Below are 25,100 nucleotides of genomic sequence, written 5' to 3'. Positions count from 1 at the left end.
TTGCTTCAAAAATTTAGTGTATGATAAGATGAGTGCAAGTTTAACAGCCTCAGGTTTTGAAACTGGGACAGAATATATCTAAGGGAATGCTGTTCTGCTGCGGGGTTCCAAAACCAAGGGGAGTACCCCTGAGATTCAGCCTGCCCAACTCTCCTCCCCACTGTGCTGTTTCTCCTTTTTGTTTCCAGATCCTGGAGCTCTGGCTCCAAACTGACAAAGTGGTAGCTAAGATGTAGCAATCCCAGGTGTGGGTAAAACCTAAGAGTGGTGTGAAAAAGGTGTGAGTACCATGGTATAAAGTCTGGGGTTTTCACCAGCTCAATACGCTTGTTTTCCCCCAAAAGCAAGGGCGTTACCAGGAAATATCTTGGCTAATCTCTGCTGTTCCAAATGGCATTGATCCTGGACAGCTTGGGTGCAGTGGTTCTCTTTTAGTACATATAGAGTGTGTATGTGTAAATGTATATGTATATATTTATGGCAAAGACTGGTGCCAGATGTGTTTTAAGCATGGATCTGGACTTCCTTAAGTATTTTACAAAATGACCATCTTGAACATAGCATTTACTGGGAAACATATTGAAACACTGAGAAACAAGCAATGTCATTAAGTTTTGCTGAATAGAGAGTAAAATGGGAAGTGGTTCACATGATATGAGTTAAAAAGAGTTTCAAGAATTTGTACATCCACCCACACATCACATAACAGTTATGATTTTGCCTAAGGATCAGGGGCTACACAGAAGAGATTTCTTCAGCTTTTTACAGGAGGAAAACAAAACTGAACAAACAAAAAAAGGTGACACATGTATTTGTAAAAGCAGAAATGGAAATAAGAGACAGGAAAAATGCAAACCTGTTGACCATTTTAAAACACACTTTGAGACCCCAAAAGTACAGAGCACAGAGTTAAAAATTTGAAGAGGCAGCATTTTTTTTTTAAATCTGTCTTCCCTGAACTAGGGAAACTCCAGGAAAAAATAGCAAAAGAAAACATTTATGAAACAAGATAAAAGTGAAAATTGGCTGTTGTCAGTATGAGATAATGAGCCTTCACAGAAAAATGTTGAGCTGTCTTGTCCCCTTTTTCATCTCTTTATGAATCTGCCTTTTTTGGACAAAATGTGGGCAATCTTTGGGACTATAATCCAACAGCAGGCTCTAATCTAGGCATCTTCAGCAAAACACAGAAAGGACTGGGATAGAGAAATGAGAAAAATTCCACTTCATGCATCAGTAGTACTCCTGTATTCAAATGCTTTAGACAGTTTTGGTCACTTAATCTTTAAACACGAGGTTGAAACTGATGGTCTTCAGAGAAGGGTCAGCAAACAAATGAACACAGGGAAAATCTCTTACTTCTGCCTTGAGGTAGAAGTAGCTAGAGGCTTTCCATTCATTTTGAAAGAACAGTCCAGCTTTCAACACTTGTTCTATGTCATGACAACCCTGCAGAGCACAAACTGGCTTTTCTTTCTCCTTTGCAGAAGTATGTCCTCCTCTGAGCAGCCTCCCAAGAGAGGCACCAACACAGATCAGCCAGCTGCAACAGCCAGGGACAAAAAGAGGTTTAAATGATTGTGCAGCCTTTGGTGAGATTGTGCACTGGTAGAAACCATCTCAGGGAAGAAACTGCAATGTGCTGGATAAAAGGAAATATCCAAAAGCTATCAACACCCAAATATTCACAGAAACGTGGAATGTGCTGAGTTGGAAGGGACCCACAAGGATCACCAAGTCCAGCTCCTGGCCCTGCACCATCTTCAGGAGTCACACCATGTGTCCAAGAGTATTGTCCCAATGCTTCTTGAACTCTGTCAGGCTTGGTGCTGTGACCCCTTCCCTGGGGATTCTTTTTCCAGTGCCCAACCACCCTCTGTGGGAAGAACCTTATGCAACCTAAACCTCCCATGACACAACTTCAGGTCATTCCCTCGTGCCCTGTCGCTGGTCACCACAGAGAAGAGATCAGTGTCTGCCCTTATATTAGATCCATTTTTTGAGATGTATGGGTTTTTATGGTGGGCAAATATCAACTATCTGTTTCTCTCCTTAACTCAGAAACTAAAAAATCAGGGTTTTTTTTTTTGTGTGTGTGTGTGTTTTGTTTGTTGTCGTCACTTATTCCCCTCTTGGAAATACCCAGACAGTAAGTTGCCAGTGTTGGCTGATGGGACAATTGACTCTTCCTGTGGCCATTGCTTCTCCTGTTCACTCACACCACATTACTGAGCGATCCAGGGCTGTCAGCCCATTTAGCACAAATGTCCACAATGAAGTGTCAGAGGGGCTGTGGATGGCAAAAGCATCACTCTGCCTGACCTACAGGTCTTGACTATTCAGGAGATAGATACCTGTCCCAAGGAAGTTGTTGGCACATACATTTGTAGGAGAGAGTTACATGTTGGGGACAGTGGGGACAAAGTATAAAGAGATTTTTGCTCTTCTATCCCCTCTGCCTTTTCATTAAACATGGCTGGAAAACATTTCCCAAGTGAAAAATACTTGTTAGTATATTTTATTTTTTTCTCTTAGCATTTAATAGCTCTTTAAAATTGCATCACTAAGGTTTTTTAGCAGCTGGCAGTAAGATGTGTCCACTTAATGAGCCATGATTTATGCCTGAGATCAGAAAAGAGTGGGTGTCTGTTAATCCACACCCGTGTATTCACTGGGGAAGCAGCAAAGATTAAATACTTTGTCTTCTGGGAAGTCTTCTTGAGTGTGCAGATTTCCTCCTGCCTGAATCTTAGCAGAAATTGAAATACTGTATTGTGATTCAGACTTGTGCAACAAAGCCCAAGCAGCTCCTTACCAAACAGCCCCATTTCATTTTCCAGGGCATCAAAAATCCAGAAGGTGGCTAATGCTGAAGCAAAGGGACCTAATTAGAGTGAAGGCAGGGAATCTGCAAGAAACAAAAAGACACCGTGTAATTACTGAAATAACTAATATGTTGCTTTATAAACCATGACAAGCCACTCGTTTAGGGTTACTCTGTGTTCTGAACTTCGATTGAATCACATAGTTGTGTCTTTATTGCCAACTTTTATAGCAAGACAAAGCAAATTCAATCAATCTGAGCCTCCATATCTACATACAATCATTGATGCCAAGGAGAGAATCCTCTTCTCTATTGATCAAAGACAGAAGGTGAACTTGAATTTCCAAGAACTTGAGACAGAGTCTGAATGAAAATTTCCAAAGAAAATGGCATGAGCCTTTGGATCAAGTATCCAAGGTGACATACAGAAAATAAGGATATGTCCTTATTAGACAGCTTCTTTTATTATCTGTCCATACTGCTGTGGAGTACCTGACGGTGTTCCACCTTAGAGCTCCATCCTACCGACCACCTTCTAGATGTTCACTGGTTTTGCCCTGCCTCTTCACCAGGTGAAAATCATCCAGAGGTGTAACTGGTAAAGAAATGGCAAGTACACACAGCCAGTGTGCTAGAGAAATAGGGAAATTTCATTATCCTGAACTGAAAGCAGATAAAATCTATTCACCCACTGTTACCCTTGGACATACCTTTCTTTATCCCTGAGTTTTGAATCTGATCTGAAGGTGTATTTCAGTAGAGTGTTTGCAATGAGACACAATGGGGAGCAAGCTAAATATTGGGGGGGAAGGATTTCCTGTTTGCCTCTTGCTAAGAAGGATTTCAGGGGTGCAGGCAAGCCTCCTACATCCCACCAGGACCTTTGGGCTTGGTGCCCTTGACCCATGGCAGTGAATCAGCACCTCTTCAGCATTCTGCAGGCTAATGGTAAAGCAGCCAAGGCTTGGGCTGTCCCCAGAAAATTTGGACTTTTGGGAAAAGAAGAAAAAAAGGACGCCAGGACAATTTAAGCAGTGCTCTGGAGGACTGACCCATTGCTAGGGCAGAGGATCCCTTTGCAGAAGCATGAATTATGTCAGCAAGACCTGAGGTTTCCCTGTGGGAAAAATTTGGGCCTGAACAGGTTAACTCAGAAAAAACATATTAGATCTTTAGAAACAGCATCGGTGGGCAGCTCTGCTCTGTGAAACAGAAAGAATACCCAGCACATGGCTGGATAATCCTGTGATATTTTGAAGAAATTGTGCCCCCTGCTGATTTAATTAGTTTTTTTAAGCTTCAGCTCTAAACCTGGTGAGAACATTCGAACATACTGATTAGTGTTCAAGGTCAATAACTCAGATGTCCTGCTGGATAGTAAAAATCTTCTCTTTCAACACTGGAATAAGATGCTTATTATTGATTTGTTGGAAGCAGAAGGCAAGAGATGAATGGCGTATCCTTGCAGGGCCAGCATTCTGAGGCCATGTCTAGCATTTTACATGTCCTTTGTAGTATTTAACGGGGAAATAAAAGCCTGGAATAAAACAAGCAGAAATTTGCGACCAGGGGATTTGGTGGGTTTATAAAGCCTCTGTTTGTGCCTTAGTTGCATGGTAAAATTATCTAATTTTCTAGCAAAAAAGAACAGTCATTGGCTACCTATTTAAACTGATCATGACTGATTAACAAAAAAAATAGATCACTGTGGAACAATAATCACTGCTCTTTCATGAGATGTGTGGTTATACCACAGTATCCCACATCAACTCTCTCAATGGCCAGCAGTATGAAAAGATGCACATTTTTTTCCTAGGAAACCTCATCTATGCCAAACTAATTTGCACAAAGGTCACCCCAAATGCTGGTCAGACAGCAAAAAAAGGAAAGAAAGGAAGAAATCCCAGCAATGCACTGTCACAGGTATGTGAATTGGGTTCCAGCCAGCCCCACATCCAGCACAGTGGGGCTGGATATGGGCTCGCAATTCCCAGGAAAGGGCAACAAACCCCCATTTCCCATTGCCCCATGTCCATCTGGCAGTTTGGGGCCACTGGAGCTGCGGTACAGATATGGTCCTGGTGGATTTAAGCTCATACGACATTTCTTTCCTCTAAAATCCTACTTAGTGTGCTTTCCGGTGCTGCACTGTGCTCTGCTATTGTTAATGCAGCGATCAGGGACATTTTCTTTTGGCTTCCCTCTCCCAGTCGCCAGACCGCAAACCTGTCTCCACTAGGAGGTCATGGAGTACCCTCTAGTGGATATTTTGGAAAACATATCTCAGCTCTTTATTGGCCCCGGGAGCCTTGGCAGCAGCTCTCTGGAAAGCCCTGTGTTTATAGTTAAGGTACACAGGGGATGGATTACAGTAAGCACAGCACATGCAAAGAGTTGCAAACCCTTACAAGAGCTCCTTCTCTTTGGTTAAATCAAACATGAAGGGCAAACAAGATTAAAAATCAATACTTCAAGACAAATGGCTTGATTTTTTTTTTTTTTGGTCTAGTAGATGTGTACAAGGCAAAAAATACCTGTAAGGAAAATCAACCTGCCAATAGCATTCAATTTCAGTTTTTGGAATAGCCTGAGATGGCAACAGGCCCCCAACCTACAGCATCCAAGTACAGGCTCCTGGGAGAAGCAAGAATATATCCTTATGATTGGCCTCCTTACCCTTTATTTATTAACTTTATTAATCATCTGGGTTTTTTTATAAATTAGTTAACTCATTTTCTTGTTGCTTCCCATGATCTGTATGTGGTGGATTAACCTTCCCAAAAAGCGTAAATCCCTCCTGGCTGCTCTCTCACCCACATCCCAATGCTCAGAAAATGTGTGAGAAAGTTCTTGTGTCACAGGAAGGACAGAGACCTTGGGAACTTGCCAGTTAGCATCACAGGCAGACTTGAGGGAGGTGAGTGGAAATATTTTAAGTTGTTAATTAAAGTAGATTCAGGTAACAAAGATACCTGATTCAGAGAAACAAAGATATACATTAAAATATTACCTTTCTTCTCACACTTCTCACAGGCTCAGATTCATCCCCAACTCTTCTACTTCCCTTTACCCCCAGGCTGCACAGGGAGATGTGGGAATGGAAGTTTGGGTCAGTCTGTAACTGCTTTTCCCCTGCTCCAGCATGGGGTCCTCCCTGGGCTGCTGTTTTTTAGGATAAACATTCTCTGATTCACTGATCCTCATCGGTAGTGGATTTGTGCTTCAGCTCCTGAAGCACCTCCTTCCCCACCCCCTTCCATCTCCTCCTCTGCCCCTGGTGTCCCCTCTGCTGTTTCTCACTTCTTCCCTCCTCCTCTTCCCATCCAGAGTTATCTGCTCTTTCTGATATAATATACATTGTAAAATTCTGGTACAATGGTACCAGTAACATTTTCACATTTTCACAAAGTGTTGAGCAGCATTAGTTTCTGTTCCCATCATCTGTCAGTCCAGTCTTGTCAGTTTGTCTTGATTTGATGTCAGACTAAATGTTGTTCCATTAGCATGCTCATCTTTATGCCTTTTATCAGTGGCTTTATGATAACGCTCTGTAAGACTTCAGGAGTTTCCCTGGTACACCAGGATGTTCTCAAAATGAAGATGAATAGGTCAATTATATCGTTGGCAGGTTTTCCAGGCCTTCTGAGTATGGAGCAAGACTTAAACCTGTTTATGTCTAATACAGGTTCTTAATGTCCTCACTTGTAACTTTGCAGCTAAAAAAATATCACTTCTTTCATTCTGCTTGAAAATACCATCCTGCTTCTTTCTAAATGTGTAAGAGAAATCCCTGTTTATCTGTTTACATTCTCTTACACTTCTCCTTAGGGATGTTGCTGCTGCCTGCTGTTTTTCAGGTTTCTATCAGGATTTCCCCTTTGTATGTCCTGTTTCCCTTCTGGAGCACAAGTTCTGAGCTGGTCTGTTGGGTGTTTCATACAAAATACAGACCTTAAGCTGTATACACAGCTTAAAAGGCTTCAGGGCCTCTCCTGGTGATATGTTGTAAATTCATCTCATTTTTAAACGGTTTTTTTCTTGTGGAGCTTTTGGCCATGGCTCCTGGAATCGGGCCATGTTCTTATGCCAAATTCTGAATTTTCAATTTCTGAACCATCCTGGTGGGTGAGGTTTTGCTTTTTTTTTTTCACTGGGAATGGCCATTATTTCCAGGGTGTATTGTGTTTGCACAGCAAGGTTTTGGTATCAAGGGTCTACAGTGGAGGCTTCTGTGAGAAGCTGCTAGAAACTTTCCCCATGCCCAACAGAGCCAGTGGGCTCCAAGATGGACCTGCTGCTGGCCAAACTGAGACCATGGGTGATGGTCATAGCTCTGCTGCCATAGCACATTTAAGGAGGGGGAAATGTACTGCCCAGGAGCAAATTTTGGCCAGAGAGGGGTGAGACTATGGGAGAGGAACACTCTGCAGACACCGAGGTCAGTGAAGAAGGGGGAGAGGAGGTGCTTCGGGTGCCAGAGCAGAGATTCCCCTGCAGCCTATAGTGCAGACTGTGGTGAGTCAGCTGTGTCCCTGATGCTCAGGGAGGTCCATGGCAAAGATCCACCTGCAGCCCCTTGAAGATCCCACACTGGAGCAGGGCAAGAGTGTAAGGAGCCCCCTTTTGAGGAGGAAGGATATGCAGAAACCAAGTGATAAATTGACTGCAGCCCTCATTCCCTGTGTCCCTGTGCCACTGGGAGGAAAGATAAATCAGGAGTGACATTCAGCCTGGGAAGAAGGGAGGGGTGGGGAGAGGTGTTTTCAAATTTGTTTTTATTTTGCGTTACCCCACTCTGGAGTTAATTGGCAATAAATTGAACTAATTTCCCCAAGCTGAGTCTGTTTTGCCCATGACAACAATTGATGAGTGATCTCTTCCTGCCCTTATAATGAGCTGTTTGTAGTATTTTCTCTTCCCTGCCCCAGCGAAGGAGGGGAGTGCTAGAGTGACTTTGGTGGGCACTGTGCATCCAGCCACCACTCAGGGATGTGCCAACTCAAGCACTAAGCAGACAGGCTATTTTACAGAGCAAGCAGAAGTAGGTTTTGTTCCTGTGTGATTTCAAGCATGAGCAACAAACATGTACAGCAAAAAATAAATTGGCTTAGCCAGTGCTTCAAAGGGTGTGAGCTGCCACCCATGGTAATTTCAGTATGATACCTGCTGACTTCCCTTTTGCAAAAGGTCTCTTGAATGATTCATGCTCTCACCTACTGATGTTCCTGGCTTCTTAAACCACACCACTAACCCTTTGCCTTGGACTCAGAGTTTCCAAATTGTTTTTAAAAGGTGCTCGTACGTGTGTGTGTGTGCACCTTCTTTTGAAGGACAGGCAATCCCAGCCTGTGCCCCAAGAGACAGACCTGGCAGTGGAAAGTCACCATCCTCCCTAGCCTTACTCCTCTTCCTCATGCTTGCTTTTCCCCTTGAAGGGATGGAGTGTGTCCTCCCTACCCACAGGCGCCAGCTGAGACAGAGAGCTGCCAGGAGCTCTGCATCTCTTCCTGGGTAGTGGTGACTGGCCCTTTCCTGATTAGACTGATGATGCTGACCCAAACAAAAAGCCAGGATGAGCAGGCACTTCCTCCTCCTGCTTTACTACTGGGCAGAGGAGGGAAGCACCACGTTTCCAAACTCTCCTTCTTCTGGATCCCCCCATACTAGCTCAGATGTTCCCTATTTAAAGAGCTTTCAAATTTTTTTCTAAAATGCATCAACATTTTTTGTTTTAATTATCCCTGATGGCAATGACTACTTTTGAAAAGGCACAAGGGGCTCCCCATCTCTCCAGGCCTGCAAGTGAAGCTGCAAGGCAGTGGCATGGTGGGTGGCAGTGCTTCCCATGGTGGCAGCCCTGTGAGAGTCCATGCTTTCCCAATGCCTCCTGTGACTGATCCACTTAGGAAAGCAGCTCTTCTGGTTATGATTAGCTCTTTAATCCTTTTCTCTCCCTTTCCAGAAGTGACAACTTTTCTGTTTGCACCTCCATTGCATCACCATTCCCCTCTACAGCTGCCCTGCATTTTTTTTGCCTAACAGCATGTAATTAATCAGCTTAAGTTTGTAATAAAATATGACGCCCATTTAATAGACTGAGTCACTGGCAGAGTCAAGCAGAATGAGCTGATGGGAAGGATGGCAGGGGAGATAACACAGGGCTGTCAGCAGGCAAGGGGCAGGCCTGCCTTTCACAGCCAGTGCTCTTTGCAGGCAGCCTGGGTGACACCAAGACCAAACCTGCTCATGTTTCCCTGTTGCTTGGTGAGATTTTGGCATGTTTTCCTGCCTGAGCCAGCATTGCTGCAGCAGGAGCCAGACTGGTCGATCCTTTCTGTAAGTGGTGGGCATGAGCTGAGCGTTAGGATGGGAATGAGGACACACAGAGAATGAGTGGAGAGGTGACTGCCAGCCCTGTGGGGGACACTCATCCTCTGGACAAGGTGGAAGGGTTGGACCCCACTGATGAGCCTTTCAGGGGGGAGCCACCAGTCTCATCCCTGAGCTGTTGCTGGCTTTTCAAAACGCTTCCATATGTAGTATTTTTTGTTGCTGGCTGTGGTACTGTCACATCATTAATCCTTCATTAGAGGGTGATAAAATACTTATACAAAAACAGCTCATAAAACTGGCTGATCTTTGGCACTGTACTACTCCAAGTGCTCCAGAGTTTCAGGACAGAGGAGTTCTGTGACGTTATAAAAATTTCTCTCCTGTGGCTCAGAGCTAAGCTGAAGTCAAAGAGCAGCTGACAAAGGCTTCAGGGCTTGCACACAGGCAGGTAAACTGGTGTATCTTGGAATGCTCATGAACAGCACCAGAAAGATGCTGGGCATTTTACAATTTATTTTGCAAGAGCTGTAGATAAAGTAAAAAGTGCAGCACCTTGATTGGGAAGATGGGTGCCTGTGTCTGTATATCTAGATATACGTAGCAAAAATAAACACTTTCTGATTTTCTGGCTAACACAACTACTACTACTGTTATGTTATGAAGCTTTTAAAGCAAAATAGTTTTAGCTGTATTTCCAAAAGTTATGGATATTTCCACGTGACTGCTTTTCAGCTGTTTGTTAGAAAATGCTTATCTAGAGTTTTTTTATAATGTAAGCTAATTACATCCCAAATTAAAAAAGACCTTATTAATGAATAAGATACTGGGATTTGGCATTTGATTTCAGCATTCAGCACAATTCCTGCTTAATACTGTGCAAACTAATTCAGTCTCTTATCCCAGACCAGAAACTACAAAAGCTGTGATGGTACAAATCACGCGTTGCGGGACATTCATTGCACGAGAAGATTCAGGGTTCTCTGGGGATGGGCAGGAGAGCAAAAGCCCTGCCAGTTCTCGGTGTTTCTCCACACCACCGTGTCCCAGGAGGCAGCAATGGCTGCAGGACCTCATTTCCAGCCCCACAGTGTGACAAGTCCTGCACTGAGCTTGCAAATGCAGCACCAGCCCTGGATTAGCCCGCCACGCTGCAGAAGGAACAGGATCAAAGGAGAGAGTCATCCTTACCCAAGTCCTTGCAAGTCTTGTTTCTGGTTGTTTACCAGGTATTCCAGCCACTTTCTAAATGTCTCTTTTTTTCTTTCTCCTATTAATGAAGAGCTAGGACTAACACAAATTACCTACTCTGCTTTTTACTGTTAAATTAATAATATCCTTACTTTATAGCCCTGCCAGGAGGGATAACACTATTAAGGCATGACACCACACTGCAGAAAGGGTGTCTGCTCAAAACTTGTTTAGTCCTCTCATCCTTGCCACTGGAAAACATACAAACCTCTCAAAATTTGTACAGTAGCCACTCAAAGTAAACTTTAAGTCTTCTTGTGGTCTCCTTCCCCTGTTAAGGTAAGGAATACCCCAAAGCTAAACAACTGAGAGTGGTCTTTTGCCAGTGTTGAGGAGCTCTGGAAAGAGCAGCTTTTGCTTTTGTAGTAGGTACATGCCAGAAAAGCCATTTTAAGATAGCCCATCAGTTTAAGCTCTAAAGCTGTGGAGGTGGAGCTGCAGAAACGCCCTTCCTATTGATGCCAGAACATTATTTAGCTCTTCCTTAGAAAACATCAGCAGTTAGGAAGGGCTCCAAGTTTTCCCAAGGAAATACTGTAATGAAATGCATCATCCAGCTGTCTGTACCTTCACCACCACTCACCTGTACCCATCCTTTCATCCTGCAATCTGGCAACAGCTCACAGATTGTGCAAACCTGCTAAATTCAAGTGCCACCCAAAAAACGTTTTGCAAAGTGCAGTTTCCAGCTATGGGAATTTTCCCTTCCCCCACTAAAACACCGGGAAGAGATATTCTACATCTGCTATTTTTATTTATTTACATACTTAAATTGATGCTCAGTCAATTCAATTGAGTCCTCAAAGGTAAGCCAGTCCCAAGAAATAGGATTGACCAGTGATGAGAATGTTGTCATTTTAAAGGTGGGTCAGGGCCGAATATTGCTATGCTTTCTTATCCTTTCAACTTCCATAGGACAGCAGGGCCATCCCACTGGGTGTAGATGAATTCCTCCTTGCTAACATACAATGCTCCTTTTGCTCTGGAGTTTCCAGTTTCAAGACCTGAAATTCTGGCATAAACATTCAGATTGCATTATAACAGCTGAAAAAAAATAATTAAGAAATATAATTAATTAGCCCACCCCTATCTCTGATTGAGTGTATCATCCATCTCTTCTCTAAAGCATTCTTCACAACTGTAATGGCTATTTTATCTAAGTATCAAAGAGAAACAGGCTCCTGCTGGGGATTTAAAACCTGATACTGATTTTTTAAAAATAAATAGCATTAATAAGCAAAAATGAGGGCATCTCTTAATTTGGTTGCTTTAGCTACTGAAATAGAAGAGGGCACAAAAAGAACAGTAAGCAATAACCTCAATGAGCACAGTTCAGGGATTTTTCTTTCTTTTACCTTATTCCTCAATGCTGAAGAGACACATGACAAAGTTGTATTGAATGCCATGACCTTTAAAAGCTATTTAAATCAAGGAAATAGAACACAAACAATCTGTTGAGTTCTTTAATTTCTTTTTCAGAATTCCTAGGTCCTAAACATAGCTTTTACAGCTAATAATCTCTATACCTGGCCTAGTCACAGTGCTGAAAAAAGCTGTCAACCGTATTGATTCTGCAGCAGATTATGGAATTCTTTTAAATTTGTAATTTAGATCCAGAATGCACTGCTCACCAGGTCACAATGATGTTGAGAACTAATCTTGGTTCCTGGCGTTCCGCTTATAATGGGAAATTTGCTCAGTGAAGGAGGCACTGCACAGCATTCTGCTGCTGTTTTAACAAAGAATTACATTGCCTCAAGATGTCATGCTGCCAAAATTGCTACACCAAAAATTAAATAGAGAACAGAGTCTCAAATCTGTTGTCTGGCTAAAACATCATGTTATTTTCAGCATCTTTGCAATGCAAAAGCAAGCAGGCCACTAACGCTTTGTGCATCTTTTTGCTCCTACAGCACATTTCTACCCCCCATGAAAACATGCATCAAGAGATAATGTGAAGAAAATATCAAGAATATTTTGGTCAGATTGAAATACCCACTTTTTCCCCAGTCAATAAAAATTCCTAAGAAAACACATGACAAAGAAAATGGATTCCTTCTACTTAGTGCATCTCCTACAGAGCTGTGCAGCCATCTTCTAATAGTTGCCATGAATTGCAGACAGCCCAGTGCTGCTCCCTGGTAGTCAGTGGCTGGACCAGAGGCTGGAAAAGTCAGACTCAAGGTGTTGAAAGAATGAGAAATTGTCTCACTGCCAAAAATGTGCTGAAATATATTTTGAAAGGCACCCTGTGAGTCTGAGTATGAAAAAAATTACAGGCTTGCTTAATTTGGAATTGAAATTGTTGTTCTAATGGTTCAGCTCAAGGATTTTAGTAAATCAATCCCCCTGTAGCTTTCAATGGGCTTCAGACGAGACCTTCTGGATCCAAGAGATTTTACAGACCTGTGAGACAGGCACCTTATGCCAGCTGCTTATCAAGATGGTACTACAGGTGTATTCCATAGTGCTGGTGCAGCTAGAGGCATTAAGGAGAGTTTGAGTTACAACCATTGCACATACAAGTCTCATATCTCATCCCTTATCAAAAGCAGATTTAATAAAGTGCCATAAAGCAAGAAAAAAAATCACCCATGCACTGGTCTGCAGCACAAAGCGGAGTTTTCTCAGTAAGAATTCTGCCACAGCCAACACTGTGTAAGTTCAAAATAAGTTGCCACTTTTAGTAAAAGTAAAGTAAAAGGTTTTTTTCAAAAAAAATAAAACCAAAACCAAACCAAACCAAAAAAACCAACCAACCAACAACAACAACAACAAAAAAGAACCAAAAGCAAACAAATCAACAAAAAACCAACAAAAACCAAGTGGAAAAAAATTAAAGGTTTTGGTCCTTATTTTTCTATTATACTCCAAATTTTCTAGTGTGCAATGTGAGGTCTAGATGGTATGTAAACTTTTATAAATTCTGTTAGCATAATGGACTGTTCTTAGTGAAAATTCTCACTGAAATAAGTGAAACTTCACCTAGAGAATACCAAAAAGCATCAAAAGTCACAGTGAGGGATTTTGCCTGTGCAAGAAAACTTACCTGACTAAAATAAAAAAATATCTTAAAGTCAGATTTATATAAAAATCTAGTATTTATTAAATTGTCATCACAGAAAAGCTCAGTATAAAATCTCTAACAAGGTGATTTCATAGCGCAGTAAACTCTGTTTCTCACAGCCAAAAGCTCTGGTTATGAATGTACACTGTGCCTTCATATCATAGAATACAGTACTGGAGTTTGTCCTTGTAGCCCTGTATTTGTTAAGCAGGGAGACAAAATTTAATAAAAAATAAAATAAAAAATTGAATAAAAGCTGTTCTTTCTCTTAGTTTATTGTATCCAGGACACCCAGTTTTGAGATCATTAATTGAAAAATATTACTACTCAACCTGCTCAGACTGTGCAGCCGCTATTTGGCATTTCAGACTGCAAGAAAAGTCATTTCACATGCCCCGGTGACAAATCACAGCAGTAAACTATTCCCTGGACACACATCACAGTCTTCATCCACAGAGCCACTCCAGCAGAGCAGAAAGGCCTGCACAGCAGTTCAAGAGGACAAAGAGGAAAAAAGGGGACTTTTTCAGTAAAGAACTAGCTATTACCTAAAATCTCATTTTCTGACTAAATCCTAACAATGTGGTGGGTTTTTTCCTATTTAATTGGAGCAGTTCCAGCATATTTGGTTTATGTCAAGCAACTAAGAACTGAAAAGCGTGCTAGGCTCTCTACAAGTACTGAATCCAGGGACACATTTTCTTCAAACTCCGTACCTCTTGCTGTCAGCAGAAAATGTTCCAACAACCCCTGCCAAGTTTGATGTTTTGAGAACAGGTAGAACTACAAAAAAACACCATTCCTCCTTGGCCCAGGGATTTCTTCTGTGCCGTCTGCCAAATGTGCAGAAACCAGGTCAGACATCAATTGCCAGGTGAGAATCTATTGCTCAGTAAGAAGAATTCCTAACAGGCTGGGTACCCTGTGCCCAAAAGTGGCATTTGAGGTGAAGCCAGTGTACAAATGATGCCATGGCCTTGAAACCCTTGACTGTAAAACACCCCAAAGTTTATTTTAACATTTTACTCGCTTGCAGCTACTACAAGATCTGTGACATTTATCCCACTCTGGAATAATCTAGTAAGTAAGCACCTGACCTGAAGATACATGTATGAAAAAGAAACAAAACAGTAACAGAAGCTCTGTAAAAACAGGCTTTGAGCAGTTATACAGCGATTTTCAGCTTTGAAGGGCTTTGTATACTGCAAGAAGCTACTCAGAAGCTCTGAAGATTATTAATGAGAAAATACAAAGTGAATCCTGCCAATGCAGGGTAAGATGTTTGTCATTACTTTCACTCCAATCACTCTCTTGATTGTCATTTAAGACAGAGCAAACTTTTATGTACTTCAGAATGTACTTATGCACAACTTGTATACTACTTGTATACCATTACAGCATCTGTAATGAACAGCAGTAACAGTTACAGAGTAGTCATTTAACTCCTGCAACACCTAGGGGCAACAGCGGAAACTAGAGGAGAGATTACCTCATGTTCTCTAGCTGTGGCCCAAGTTGTTTCTTGTATTTCTCTAGTTCTCTCTCATAAACACACTCTAAAAAATACTAGCCTAACAGCAGTTTCCTCATCAAACAAATTAAGGCTATACCACTGCAAGAACAATAGTTCTCTATCTAAAGATAAGGACAGAAAGCCGTTTGAATCATTTCAAAAATCAAAGATTTCTTTTTGTTTAGCACACTAAAACCTACCTGACATTGATTTGACAGATAGCAGCGATGCCATAGAGCTTGTTATCAATTCCCACCTACTGAATCAAAATGCAAATATCTTTTTCCCTCCAAGCAGCACTGACTGTGTGGTGCTCTGGCAGGAACTGCACTGTTTTATAATGTGCACTGATCAGGGCCTGGATGATCAAGAGACACCCATCAATAAGTATCTTTGTAATTAAGTCGAATGGGATGTCACTGACATGTCAGGCAGTCAAAAGAAAAGTGTGTCTGCATTCACGATGTGACCTAGAAGTCCCAAGCATAAAAAGACACTGAAAGGCACCAGTCCATAGAAGGCTCTGGCTTCAAAGCCACCTTGGAGTACATGTTTCATGTGCCTGTCTGAGAATAGCCCACGTTCACCCAGTGCCTTGAGCTGTGCAAGAACACAGGAAATAAAACCCTTCCCCCACCAAACCCCAATTTCTCAGATGTTAAGAAGCAAGTGATGCAAAAAAGAAAATTGAACATCAGAGGATCCAGTCTATTCTAGCCAATCATCTGATGAATCTGATCACGTTCTTATTTTTAATTACTGGTGGGGAAAACAGTTATGAGAAAGATGCCTGCAGAAGGAGCCTACCCTAGCACATGTCAATCATCTAAAGGATAAATCTTGTTCTGAACACTTGGTGTATTTTCTGATTCCAGGGAGGACGTAAGCAGTGGATTGAAGCAATAGCTGAGAATTGTGCAAGATATAATTGACCACACCATATTTTGCTATGATGGCAGACTTGATTCTCTGCTACTTGACATCCAGAGTAGCTATTTGCACTGAGATTCTAGGAGTGCAACATGGGTGCAACTTGATATTATAAGGTTGATTACAGAGATCATGCTTGGCAGACAATGAAGGGACTTACTGTACCCAGCACATGTAACCACGAATCGCACTTCTCCGGAATGAGAGACTTCATTAACACCACACAGTGTCCATCAAAAGCTAAACTTCATGGCTAATTGTATTCCTAATTGTTAACACTTCCAAGACCAAATAAGGAAACTTGGGAATTTTTCTTTGTTGTTTTGACAATTTTCAGTCAGTTTCCTAAGGGTGATTTCAAAGCCACCCCACTATTATCTGGGGACAATATTCAAAATTAGGAAGTCCCTGTAACCTTAAAATGGGAGGATGTATCACAAAAATGATTTTCTCAAAGTCCTGGGCAACAAAACAGATTACATCACACAATCTGCACAACACTAAAATTAGCAAGCATCTTGATGCAAGATGGGACATAGAGAACATACTACAGAATGTATAAAACCAAACTCAAACAGCATGAAAAAAGTAATGTTTATTTTTAATGTTTACAAAAGCATGAACACCTTAAGCAAAAGCAGCACCCTGTACCATACATTTCCCCCAATCCTCCTGGGATATTGGTAGAAAGCAAGTATTTTCTCTGCTCTTTAGTGCTCAAAACGTACTCTGCTGAGGTAAATGGGAACCAACCCACGCATTTCCATGGAGCTCCCTCTGCTTACAGTAGCAAAGGGGCCGGCACATCAGACTGCAGCGTACTGAGATGTCATATGGGTGTCTTGCTTTAGGTATTAAATTAGATAAGTCTGTGTTTCTAACCAAGAGAAATACACTATCCAGATAGCTAATTAGCTCCCCAATCTCTTCAATTTTAACTGAAATAGATCCCATTTTAAAAATGACTCTCAAACCATACTAGCTTCAATCAAGGTTTAACTTGATGCACCAGGAACAGTTTTATTCAAGTTTTTAAGAGATAGCTAGTGCTTGTAAGCTATTTTAGGACTGAGATCTCGCATCATAAAAGCTATTGGTCCTTTCTTACCTCCCTTCCCAGCACATGCAGTTCAAGTGTTTACTCTGAAGAAATCTGCCCTTAGGTAAACCTGAAAAAAATGTGCAGCATTTTCATTTTGCCTTCACCTTTCTCTCCTGATCTGGAGCTGGAAGTAATTGATGGTCCTGTAATCAAATAGGCCATGCTTTTGAACACACAGAGAAACATTTGTTTAATGATTAGACTCAGTCATCTTAATGGTCTTCTCCAATCTAAATAGTTTTATGACTCTATGATTTATTTTTAGAAGTTCTCTGAACAGAGAATATGATTGCAATGATTTCAAAGACTCACCTGGAGCAAGTTATTCATACTAAAACAATCCCTGCTATAATACAGCATAATTCCCCAGCTACCCTGAGTTGAGATCCCTCCCCTCAGAATCTACAACTGATGCCTCAAAATATTTATTACACTGGTAGAAATGGCTCTGTCTGGTCTGCCATCCTATGTCTAAAACCACTGACAAATACTATTTATGTTTGCAAGACTGATATAGGATCTGTGGAACAAAAACTGCTTCATTTTACTGCTGGAGCTGTAGGAATCATTCTATTAGCTCCTGCCAAATTCACATTCAAGAAATATAATTTACTTCACATATTGAAAGAATCTGCTAAGAACCCATACATATATACACACACATACACTATGTATGTGTACACATATATACACACATGTATAGATAATTTGTATTTAATTTTACACTGAAGAAGTGCTAAAGTAATCCAACAACTGTCACTGCTAGAGATGAGGCTAAATTAAATGGTATTACTTATATGGCATCAAATATTTAGAGACTGGTCCAAGAGCTTCAGAACTCTTAGCAAAAAAATTATCATTCATTGGCAAAATAAGTTTCAAATGGTTTGAATTTAATTTTTCAATAAATTGAAAGGATTTAGAAAAACAAAATCCCAATAACCCTGTAAAGAATAATAGTACTGCAAAAGATTGTATAATTTGAATTTCAGTACTGTGTATAGAAAATACACATATTTATACATACTTTCATGGCAAAATTTTAAGGTTCCTCAGATTCAAAGATGACACTAATGAATCTGTCAGTATTTCACATGCGCATTATTGCCTCATATTTTGAAAAACAAAAAGCTGTACAAGTTCAGCCCTGTATTCTGTGAGTCTGGCTGCATAGTCAAAACAGAAATATTGCACTCAAGACCATGCCTACAAAAATGCACATTTAATAAGGCCATTATATTCAAGATTGTAATGGGACTTGAATTACATGAACAATCAAATATATCATAAATAGACCTAGGAAAGTCATACTGCAAAAGATGTTCTCAAAACAGCAGTGTTCCAGTAATTTAATAGCTGGGCTTTTTTTCCCATGAAATGGCAATGTCTCAAACTGGTTTTATGCACAGGGCCAGACAACATGATGTGTACATACACATGCATTGTCACAATGAGCTTTTTCATGTTTTTTTAGAATTTAACTATTACCCCAGCATTTGACAGTAGGCTTCCACTCTAGCTCTGTCAACAAGGTTCAAGTGGCAATCAACTTTAATCCACTTCCATGCATGATGAGGGGGAGAAAAAATTTGACTTTCAGTTATTTAAATATTTAACGTCATGCAAGACATAATTCTTAACTCAGAAAGTGGAGCAAAGACACAATTGAACCTGCATGGAATACTCCCCAGTATGCTGTTGCAGAGATAGATCACATTAAGAGCATCAGTTTAGCTGATCTGGCTTATTGAATGAATGACAGAGCAAACAACCAATTTAACACAATTCAAGGAATGACACAGATTTAGAAGTTAGCTGCCCAAATCCCATGGCAAATAGAAAGAATCTACCCTTTAATCACAGTGGGGTATTTGACCTTGAAATTGCAGGAGGGTAACTGTACTCACACCAATCACTACCTTGGAGTAGCAGGTGTGCTGTAAATGTGCTTTGTAGTTATTTACTCCTTTAGCCATTCCAAATTTACTGAGTCAGCCAGCATTTTGGCTTGGTTAAGGGTAGTGGCATTTGTCCAAGAAGGAAGGGTAGATCACCATCCCTCTTCTCCATGCCACACTACATAAATATGCAGTTCTACAAATGCAAAAAACATCATTACAAAGGCTGGAAGAATCAGAAGACACAGCAGATAAGAAACTTAATGGTCACATGCATTTGAGTTCAGCAGAGACAGGTTTTCACAATCCTATATTCTGCCCAAAAATCCACAGTGGTGGTGATTAGGGATGAACCACCTTCCAGCTGAACCAACTCCAGCATTAGGAATTATTGTTTATTTACAAAACACTATACCCCAAACTGGTTTTCCTAGGACCTGTTTTCTGAGTTTAGATTTTTTTTTTTTGAGACAAGACAAACCTGAGACACAGAATATGTGACCTGCTTGCATATTATAATCAGTCAATGGACGACTGAGATGCAAAACTCTATTAAACGTGTCACCCACTTTACACTCACAGTTCTGTGTACACTTTCTGCACCAATGGTGCTGCTTGCCAGATATATGTTTGTTGCTACCTCTGGATATGTTTTTGGCCAGAGCTGGGGTGGGGGGGGGAATGCATTTGGACAGTAATAATGCAGCTCTTGCAGTGATGGCCAAGGAACACAGTAATTCAGGATATAGTTTCTAATTCCACCCATCTTCTATTCATTGCATGCTAAGCAGCTCAAAATGTATCTCTGAGTAATCACATTATTCAGAAGGAGTAAAAATCTTTCCCTGTTTTCTTCACAAAAGTAATGGTAAAAAGCCCTTTATGTAACATGTAAATGAAAATCCATCTGAAAGTTTCTAATTATTTTAGCAGTTTTGACTTAAAATGGTGGCCTGTCTATCAGCAATACTTTGTCTAGAAGTGTCTAACAGAGTTTTGACAGGTATCAAGCAATAGCAACATTTTCAATGTTTTACGTTTGCTGTATTTAGTACTTTCAAACCAAATTCTCTCTCCCAAGAAAGTGATGGTTAGTCTTTTAGTTAGCATGACTACCCATGCACACAACATTTCAGAAATGGAATTACATGCTGTTTTCTCTCCACCCTAGCATTATCTTACCATTTTGAGTATCAGTCAGTACCACATATTTAATGCAGGTCACGGACAACAAGCAAGCCTATTTTTTACTGCTTGCTTCAACCAATATATTCATTCATATTTATACATTCTTAAAATGTATTCTTGACTTGACTCTACTAAAAGTACCACTCCAAAATTTCAGTTGACATTAAAATGATGACTTGATCAAAGGGTATCACCAAAAATCCCACAAGGAAACACACGTTCTCCTGAATAGAGATTTAGATTAGAGGAGTCCATATTTCAGAAACCAGTTATTTAATGCTCAATATTCTTTTCAGCAGATGAAGAGGTAGGTATATTTCCACACAAGAAAAAATAATAAAACAAAAACCAAACTGTAACAGATACTCAATTAAATCAAGTAATGTCTGAAAAGTCAAACACTGTTCTGACAGCACGTATTTTGTGAAGGTACTCTCCAAGGAGGACAAGAAAAGTTGCGCATTCTGTTTAGATAATACGTCATAATTTGAAATTTAATAATTTTCTGGAAAGAAAGCACAAGTATTCAAATGCTACTTCCTTCCCCTTCCCCTCACCCCCCCCCCCAAGAAATGTGGGTGCCTGTATCAATGGTAGCATTAACTTTTGGACTGCTAAACATGGAATCAACTGCAATTCTTCCTTACATTCACCAACACCAGCAGTCTACAAGTTTACACAGAGACCATATGCATGATAATTACATAATTACAATAGAAATTCAACTTTAGTGTTGTTCTTAAAACAATCTTCATAAATAATGAAAATATCTGTGTTCTAGCTCTTCAGTAACCTAAGGTTAATTGGTACAGATAGTGTTTTTTTTCTTCCTTTTATAAACCAAACTGGAGGTTCCTCACTGCCAACAATGGTTAAGGCCTGGATCAAGTTACTCTCCTTTCGCTTTTCCCTTTTTCTGCTTTTTTCCATTTTCCACCACCGCATTATTTTCTGGTTTGCTTACTCCATTTGCGACAGCACCATTTGCTATTTTGCCATTCTTTACAGGTTCCTTGGGCAGCTTATATGTCCGATAGTAGAAGTTACCGAACAGGAAAATGAAGGTGACAGCATAGAAAATGACACCCCAGTGCATCCATTTAGGGAAAGGACAATCAATATAAATAGACAAGGCTGTGTGGCCAATAGTCACATGGAACTGCACCTGAAAGACAGAAAATATAGAATCAAAAACATCTAGCTGTGGGTGCATCCATTTATACCAATTCATTAAGTAATGAAAACTGCTGAATTGGGAGGTGGTACGGAAGCTGTCTTTGGCTGTCACATTCCTGCAGGCACATCCATGCTTGACCAGGAACACCAAATTTATTGTAGTATCTGGCACCAGTTTTCAGAAACAGGAAAATGAGAAGATAATAAGAAGATAATAAGTGATCTCTACATTTTGAACATGTTTTTGTTATTCAACTGAAACAACCAGCAAGGAAGCATTAGACTTTAACTCACACAACAGTTAACTATGCTGTATATTTTTTTTCAAAGCTGAATAAATGCTTCCACCTCCAGGAAGGAAAAGCTGAATAAAAGCTTCCACCTCTAATTGAGGAGTGTCAGACAGAGAAGAACTTTTGGAAGGAGCAGCATCTGATCCAAAGCTCTGCAAATGCAAAACAAGGCAGAGGTAACATCTTTTATCCCAAAAGGAGGAATTTTACTTACCAATTGCAGTATGGTCAAATATCGTTTCCACCACAGGTATTTCTGAAATTTAGGGCCGCAAGCTGCTAATCCATAATACATGTACATAATGACATGTATAAATGCATTCATTTGAGCTCCGAAAAAAGCTGTCCAGGAACAGAAGGAAAGACCATCATGTAATTTTGGAAAAAGAGGATTTTTTTCCTAGTATTACTTGTATCGTTATTTTTAATAGTAAAAATTACAAAGCACAGGACATGTCAGGATTCCATCTCCAAAATATTGATTAGTATAATACAGACGTGTCTATAATGGTCTAATGTATAATACAGGCTGCCAACATGTGCTGACACAAACAAATGTAAATGCAAGTAGTATGTCACATCTTCCATGTAACTACTTATGCCAAAGCTTTTTATAAGGATTCTGTCAAACAGACATAAATGACATCAATTCTACATTGGTTGTTGTAGTGTAACTGCAATGGTTTTTCCAAAGGATTATTACAAGCTTTATTTGACAATGTAAAGTACAAAGTACCAGGCTCCAAACTTAAATCTTTTAAACTGTATTTAAAAGCAAAAGATTCATTTCTCAGCAAGAAGTCAAGAAACTCACATGGAAGTCTGATTAAATAAGCCAAAAAAAGCCCATACAAAGCAAAACTTGACTCGTGTTTATAAGAACTTTAAGGCATTGCCAGGTGAGTTTGTCTAAGTTAATAATCATTCATTTCTTTATTTATGATTTAAAATACCCCGCATACTTTTATATATATATGTATCAGTGTATAGTAGAACATTTTCCAGAATGATCCATGTTAGATCCCTGTTGACAGTTTCATTTGCATTAAGACCTCTTTGCTTTGTCAAGATTAGCAGCCATTTAACAGAAACACATTACATCTTGTCAAGGTATTCTTACAGTGACAGAGTGGCTCAAAAATGCTCTAATGTGTAAGATTAGGGCAATACAGACAATAGCTGCTGACATCAAACAGCTCAGATGCCCGTGTGGCCTGGACCCACTTGTTAAAATAGGGTCTAGTTCATAATAGACCTGTCTATGTAAGCAGTGTGCTATCAACTAGAAAACAGAAGAACACAGATCTATCCACATGTGGATATTTGTGTGGTGCTACACAAATGCAGAAAAGCAACTGCTGCTTTTCCTTTTGCAGGCTCTAGGAACTACGAGGCAGTGCTAGAACACCAAAACTTGAAAGAAATTTGGAAATAGTTGCAACTGTGGTATTAAAAACTGCTGATATTTAGGATGAAAATTCTGTAAATGCAACAAGGGAGAGGGTCTTTTGAGATATCCAGGGAATTTCTCAGCAAGACTACAAGTAACCATCCAGTCTCCAATAATCTTATTTTATAGGTGCAGTTACAAATAAAGATCATTAAATATCTGGTTGAGTACCTGCTTCCTGCATATTATCTGAGAGAAATGAAAAGGCAGTCACAGATACTAAATTTACATTATTTCTTCTTTGCAATTAGTACACAATATCTATAGTAAATGGGAGCATAAACCCCCCCATGCATTAAGTATTAGTGTGGTTCAAAAAAACCAAAAAACAAACCCAAAATATTAGTTTGGCGTTCCTAATATGGTATTTTGTGTTTACTATATGGTATTTTCAGTGTTGCAAGCCTACAAAGCAGACATCAAACAAAACAGGGCATTTTCCCTGTACCCTCAGCTCTGCAGAGCTTTCAATTTGAGAGAGACAAGGCTAAACAACAGGAACAAGAGTACAGTGTAGACAACTAAAAATGTGGCAAATGCAATAATAAAATTATTTGATGGAGGCTTTAGAAAGGAAGCAAAGGGAAAAAAAAAAGGCTGATAATGAGTTTAGACTTGTGTCATTTTGAATAGGTTTCAAAAGTGATTTGACATTTATTGGCTGAACTCCAAGGGAAGGTTTCAGAATTTTATACATGCTTTTTACAAAAATAAAAGCAAACCTCAAATTCATATGCAATGCCAAAATAACATCTCCACTGACTTCATTAAATTTGCATACAGAATGTGGCCCACAATTAGATTTTTCAGGTCCCTGTATCTGCAAAAATTAAAGTTAAGCAAGACACACATCCTTCTGTTCACACAGATACAGATACTTTGAAAGGCAGCACTTCAGGCTTGCAATTGATGCTCATGAGGAAAAGAAAAGAAGTTTTGCAATTCATTAGATTATTGCCCTGCTATCTTTTCCTCCCCCATATTTCCCACAGAGGGAGACTGTATGCATTAATAAACAGTTTTGTATATTATAAAGTCAAGTCTATAAAATTTTCTTCTACTGCTCCCAAACAATAATAATTCTTCCTTTGGCCCAGTCAAAAGCAAATGAGGGGAAGGGAACTCACCTTGTCCACCTGCAACCCACTTGATACCAATCCACCACAAGGTGAACATGGTGAAATGGTGATAGACATGAAGGAAACTAATTTGGTTAAATTTCTTCCTCAGGATGAAGAATACTGTATCCAAATACTCAATTCCTTTAGAAACATAATACCACCATAAAGCAGCAGCTATCTGCAATGAAAAACAGAGAATCCTTAAGTTTTAGTGATTCCAAGCTGAATGGAATAAAGTTCTCACCATCTATCAGCTCTAAGAGAAGGATACCTCTTCCTTCCCTAAATCCTGGTTAAATGTTGAGGTGGAGTGAAACATCTTACAGTATAAGAACAACAAAAAAATACTCATTTCATCTATTCTGGACATGGAAGAAGATTATGGAGGAAAATTATTCTGAGCCAACTGCTCACAAATCACATCTGTAAAAAAGAGCTGATATAGTTAAAAGCTTTGCCATATCTGAACTGGTTAAACACATGAAGTTTGTGTCCTCATTCTCTCCTAAACTTTGCAGAAGTCATCTCCCACAGGGCTTCCCTTTCTAATGAGGCAACATTGATGTGGTCGGAACAATGAGGCAAAAAACATTATGATAAATTAAGCTGCAAAGGGGAAACCTTCAGTACCACAGGCATATGGGTGGAAAGGTATCAAAAAAAAGTTAGATGCAGTACAGATTTCACATTCCTTATAGCACTATTCCCTCAGCTTCTTCTGCCCTGCTCAGTAACTCCTTCTGTAAAGCAGCATTCCCCCAGTGGCTCTCTGCTATTCAGGGAGTAGAAAAAAAAGAGACCACAGGAGGCATGAAAACTGAACAGATATAATCCATCTACCGAATAGGGAAGTGCTACACACCCAAAATTCTTTTCCTAATCCACCCATCACAGTGCATCTTGCCCAGGATGCAACATAAACAGGGCTTCCTGCTGAAATTAGGATATTGTCAAAGC

At 40.1% G+C, this 25,100-nt stretch overlaps 1 protein-coding gene across 1 annotated transcript in view; it reads right to left on the bottom strand.

Annotated features, from left to right (window-relative positions):
- Positions 1-16,490: 16,490 nt before the first annotated feature.
- Positions 16,491-25,100, bottom strand: part of ELOVL4 (ELOVL fatty acid elongase 4) — a 38,136-nt gene continuing 29,526 nt past the window's right edge. Inside the window, exons 4-6 of the mRNA XM_005518159.3 lie at positions 24,150-24,321; positions 21,787-21,914; positions 16,491-21,268 (exon numbers count right to left, since the gene is read on the bottom strand). Of these exons, the coding sequence (XP_005518216.1) occupies positions 20,993-21,268; positions 21,787-21,914; positions 24,150-24,321 (576 nt within the window). The 3' untranslated portion in view covers positions 16,491-20,992. The remainder of the gene's footprint in view (positions 21,269-21,786; positions 21,915-24,149; positions 24,322-25,100) is intronic.

This window comes from Pseudopodoces humilis, chromosome 3 (assembly GCF_049639895.1).
Source record: "Pseudopodoces humilis isolate 2021_Gansu_Grassland_sample_001 chromosome 3, ASM4963989v1, whole genome shotgun sequence".
Lineage (NCBI taxonomy): Eukaryota > Metazoa > Chordata > Aves > Passeriformes > Paridae > Pseudopodoces > Pseudopodoces humilis.
This window is presented reverse-complemented; position numbering and strand designations above follow the sequence as displayed.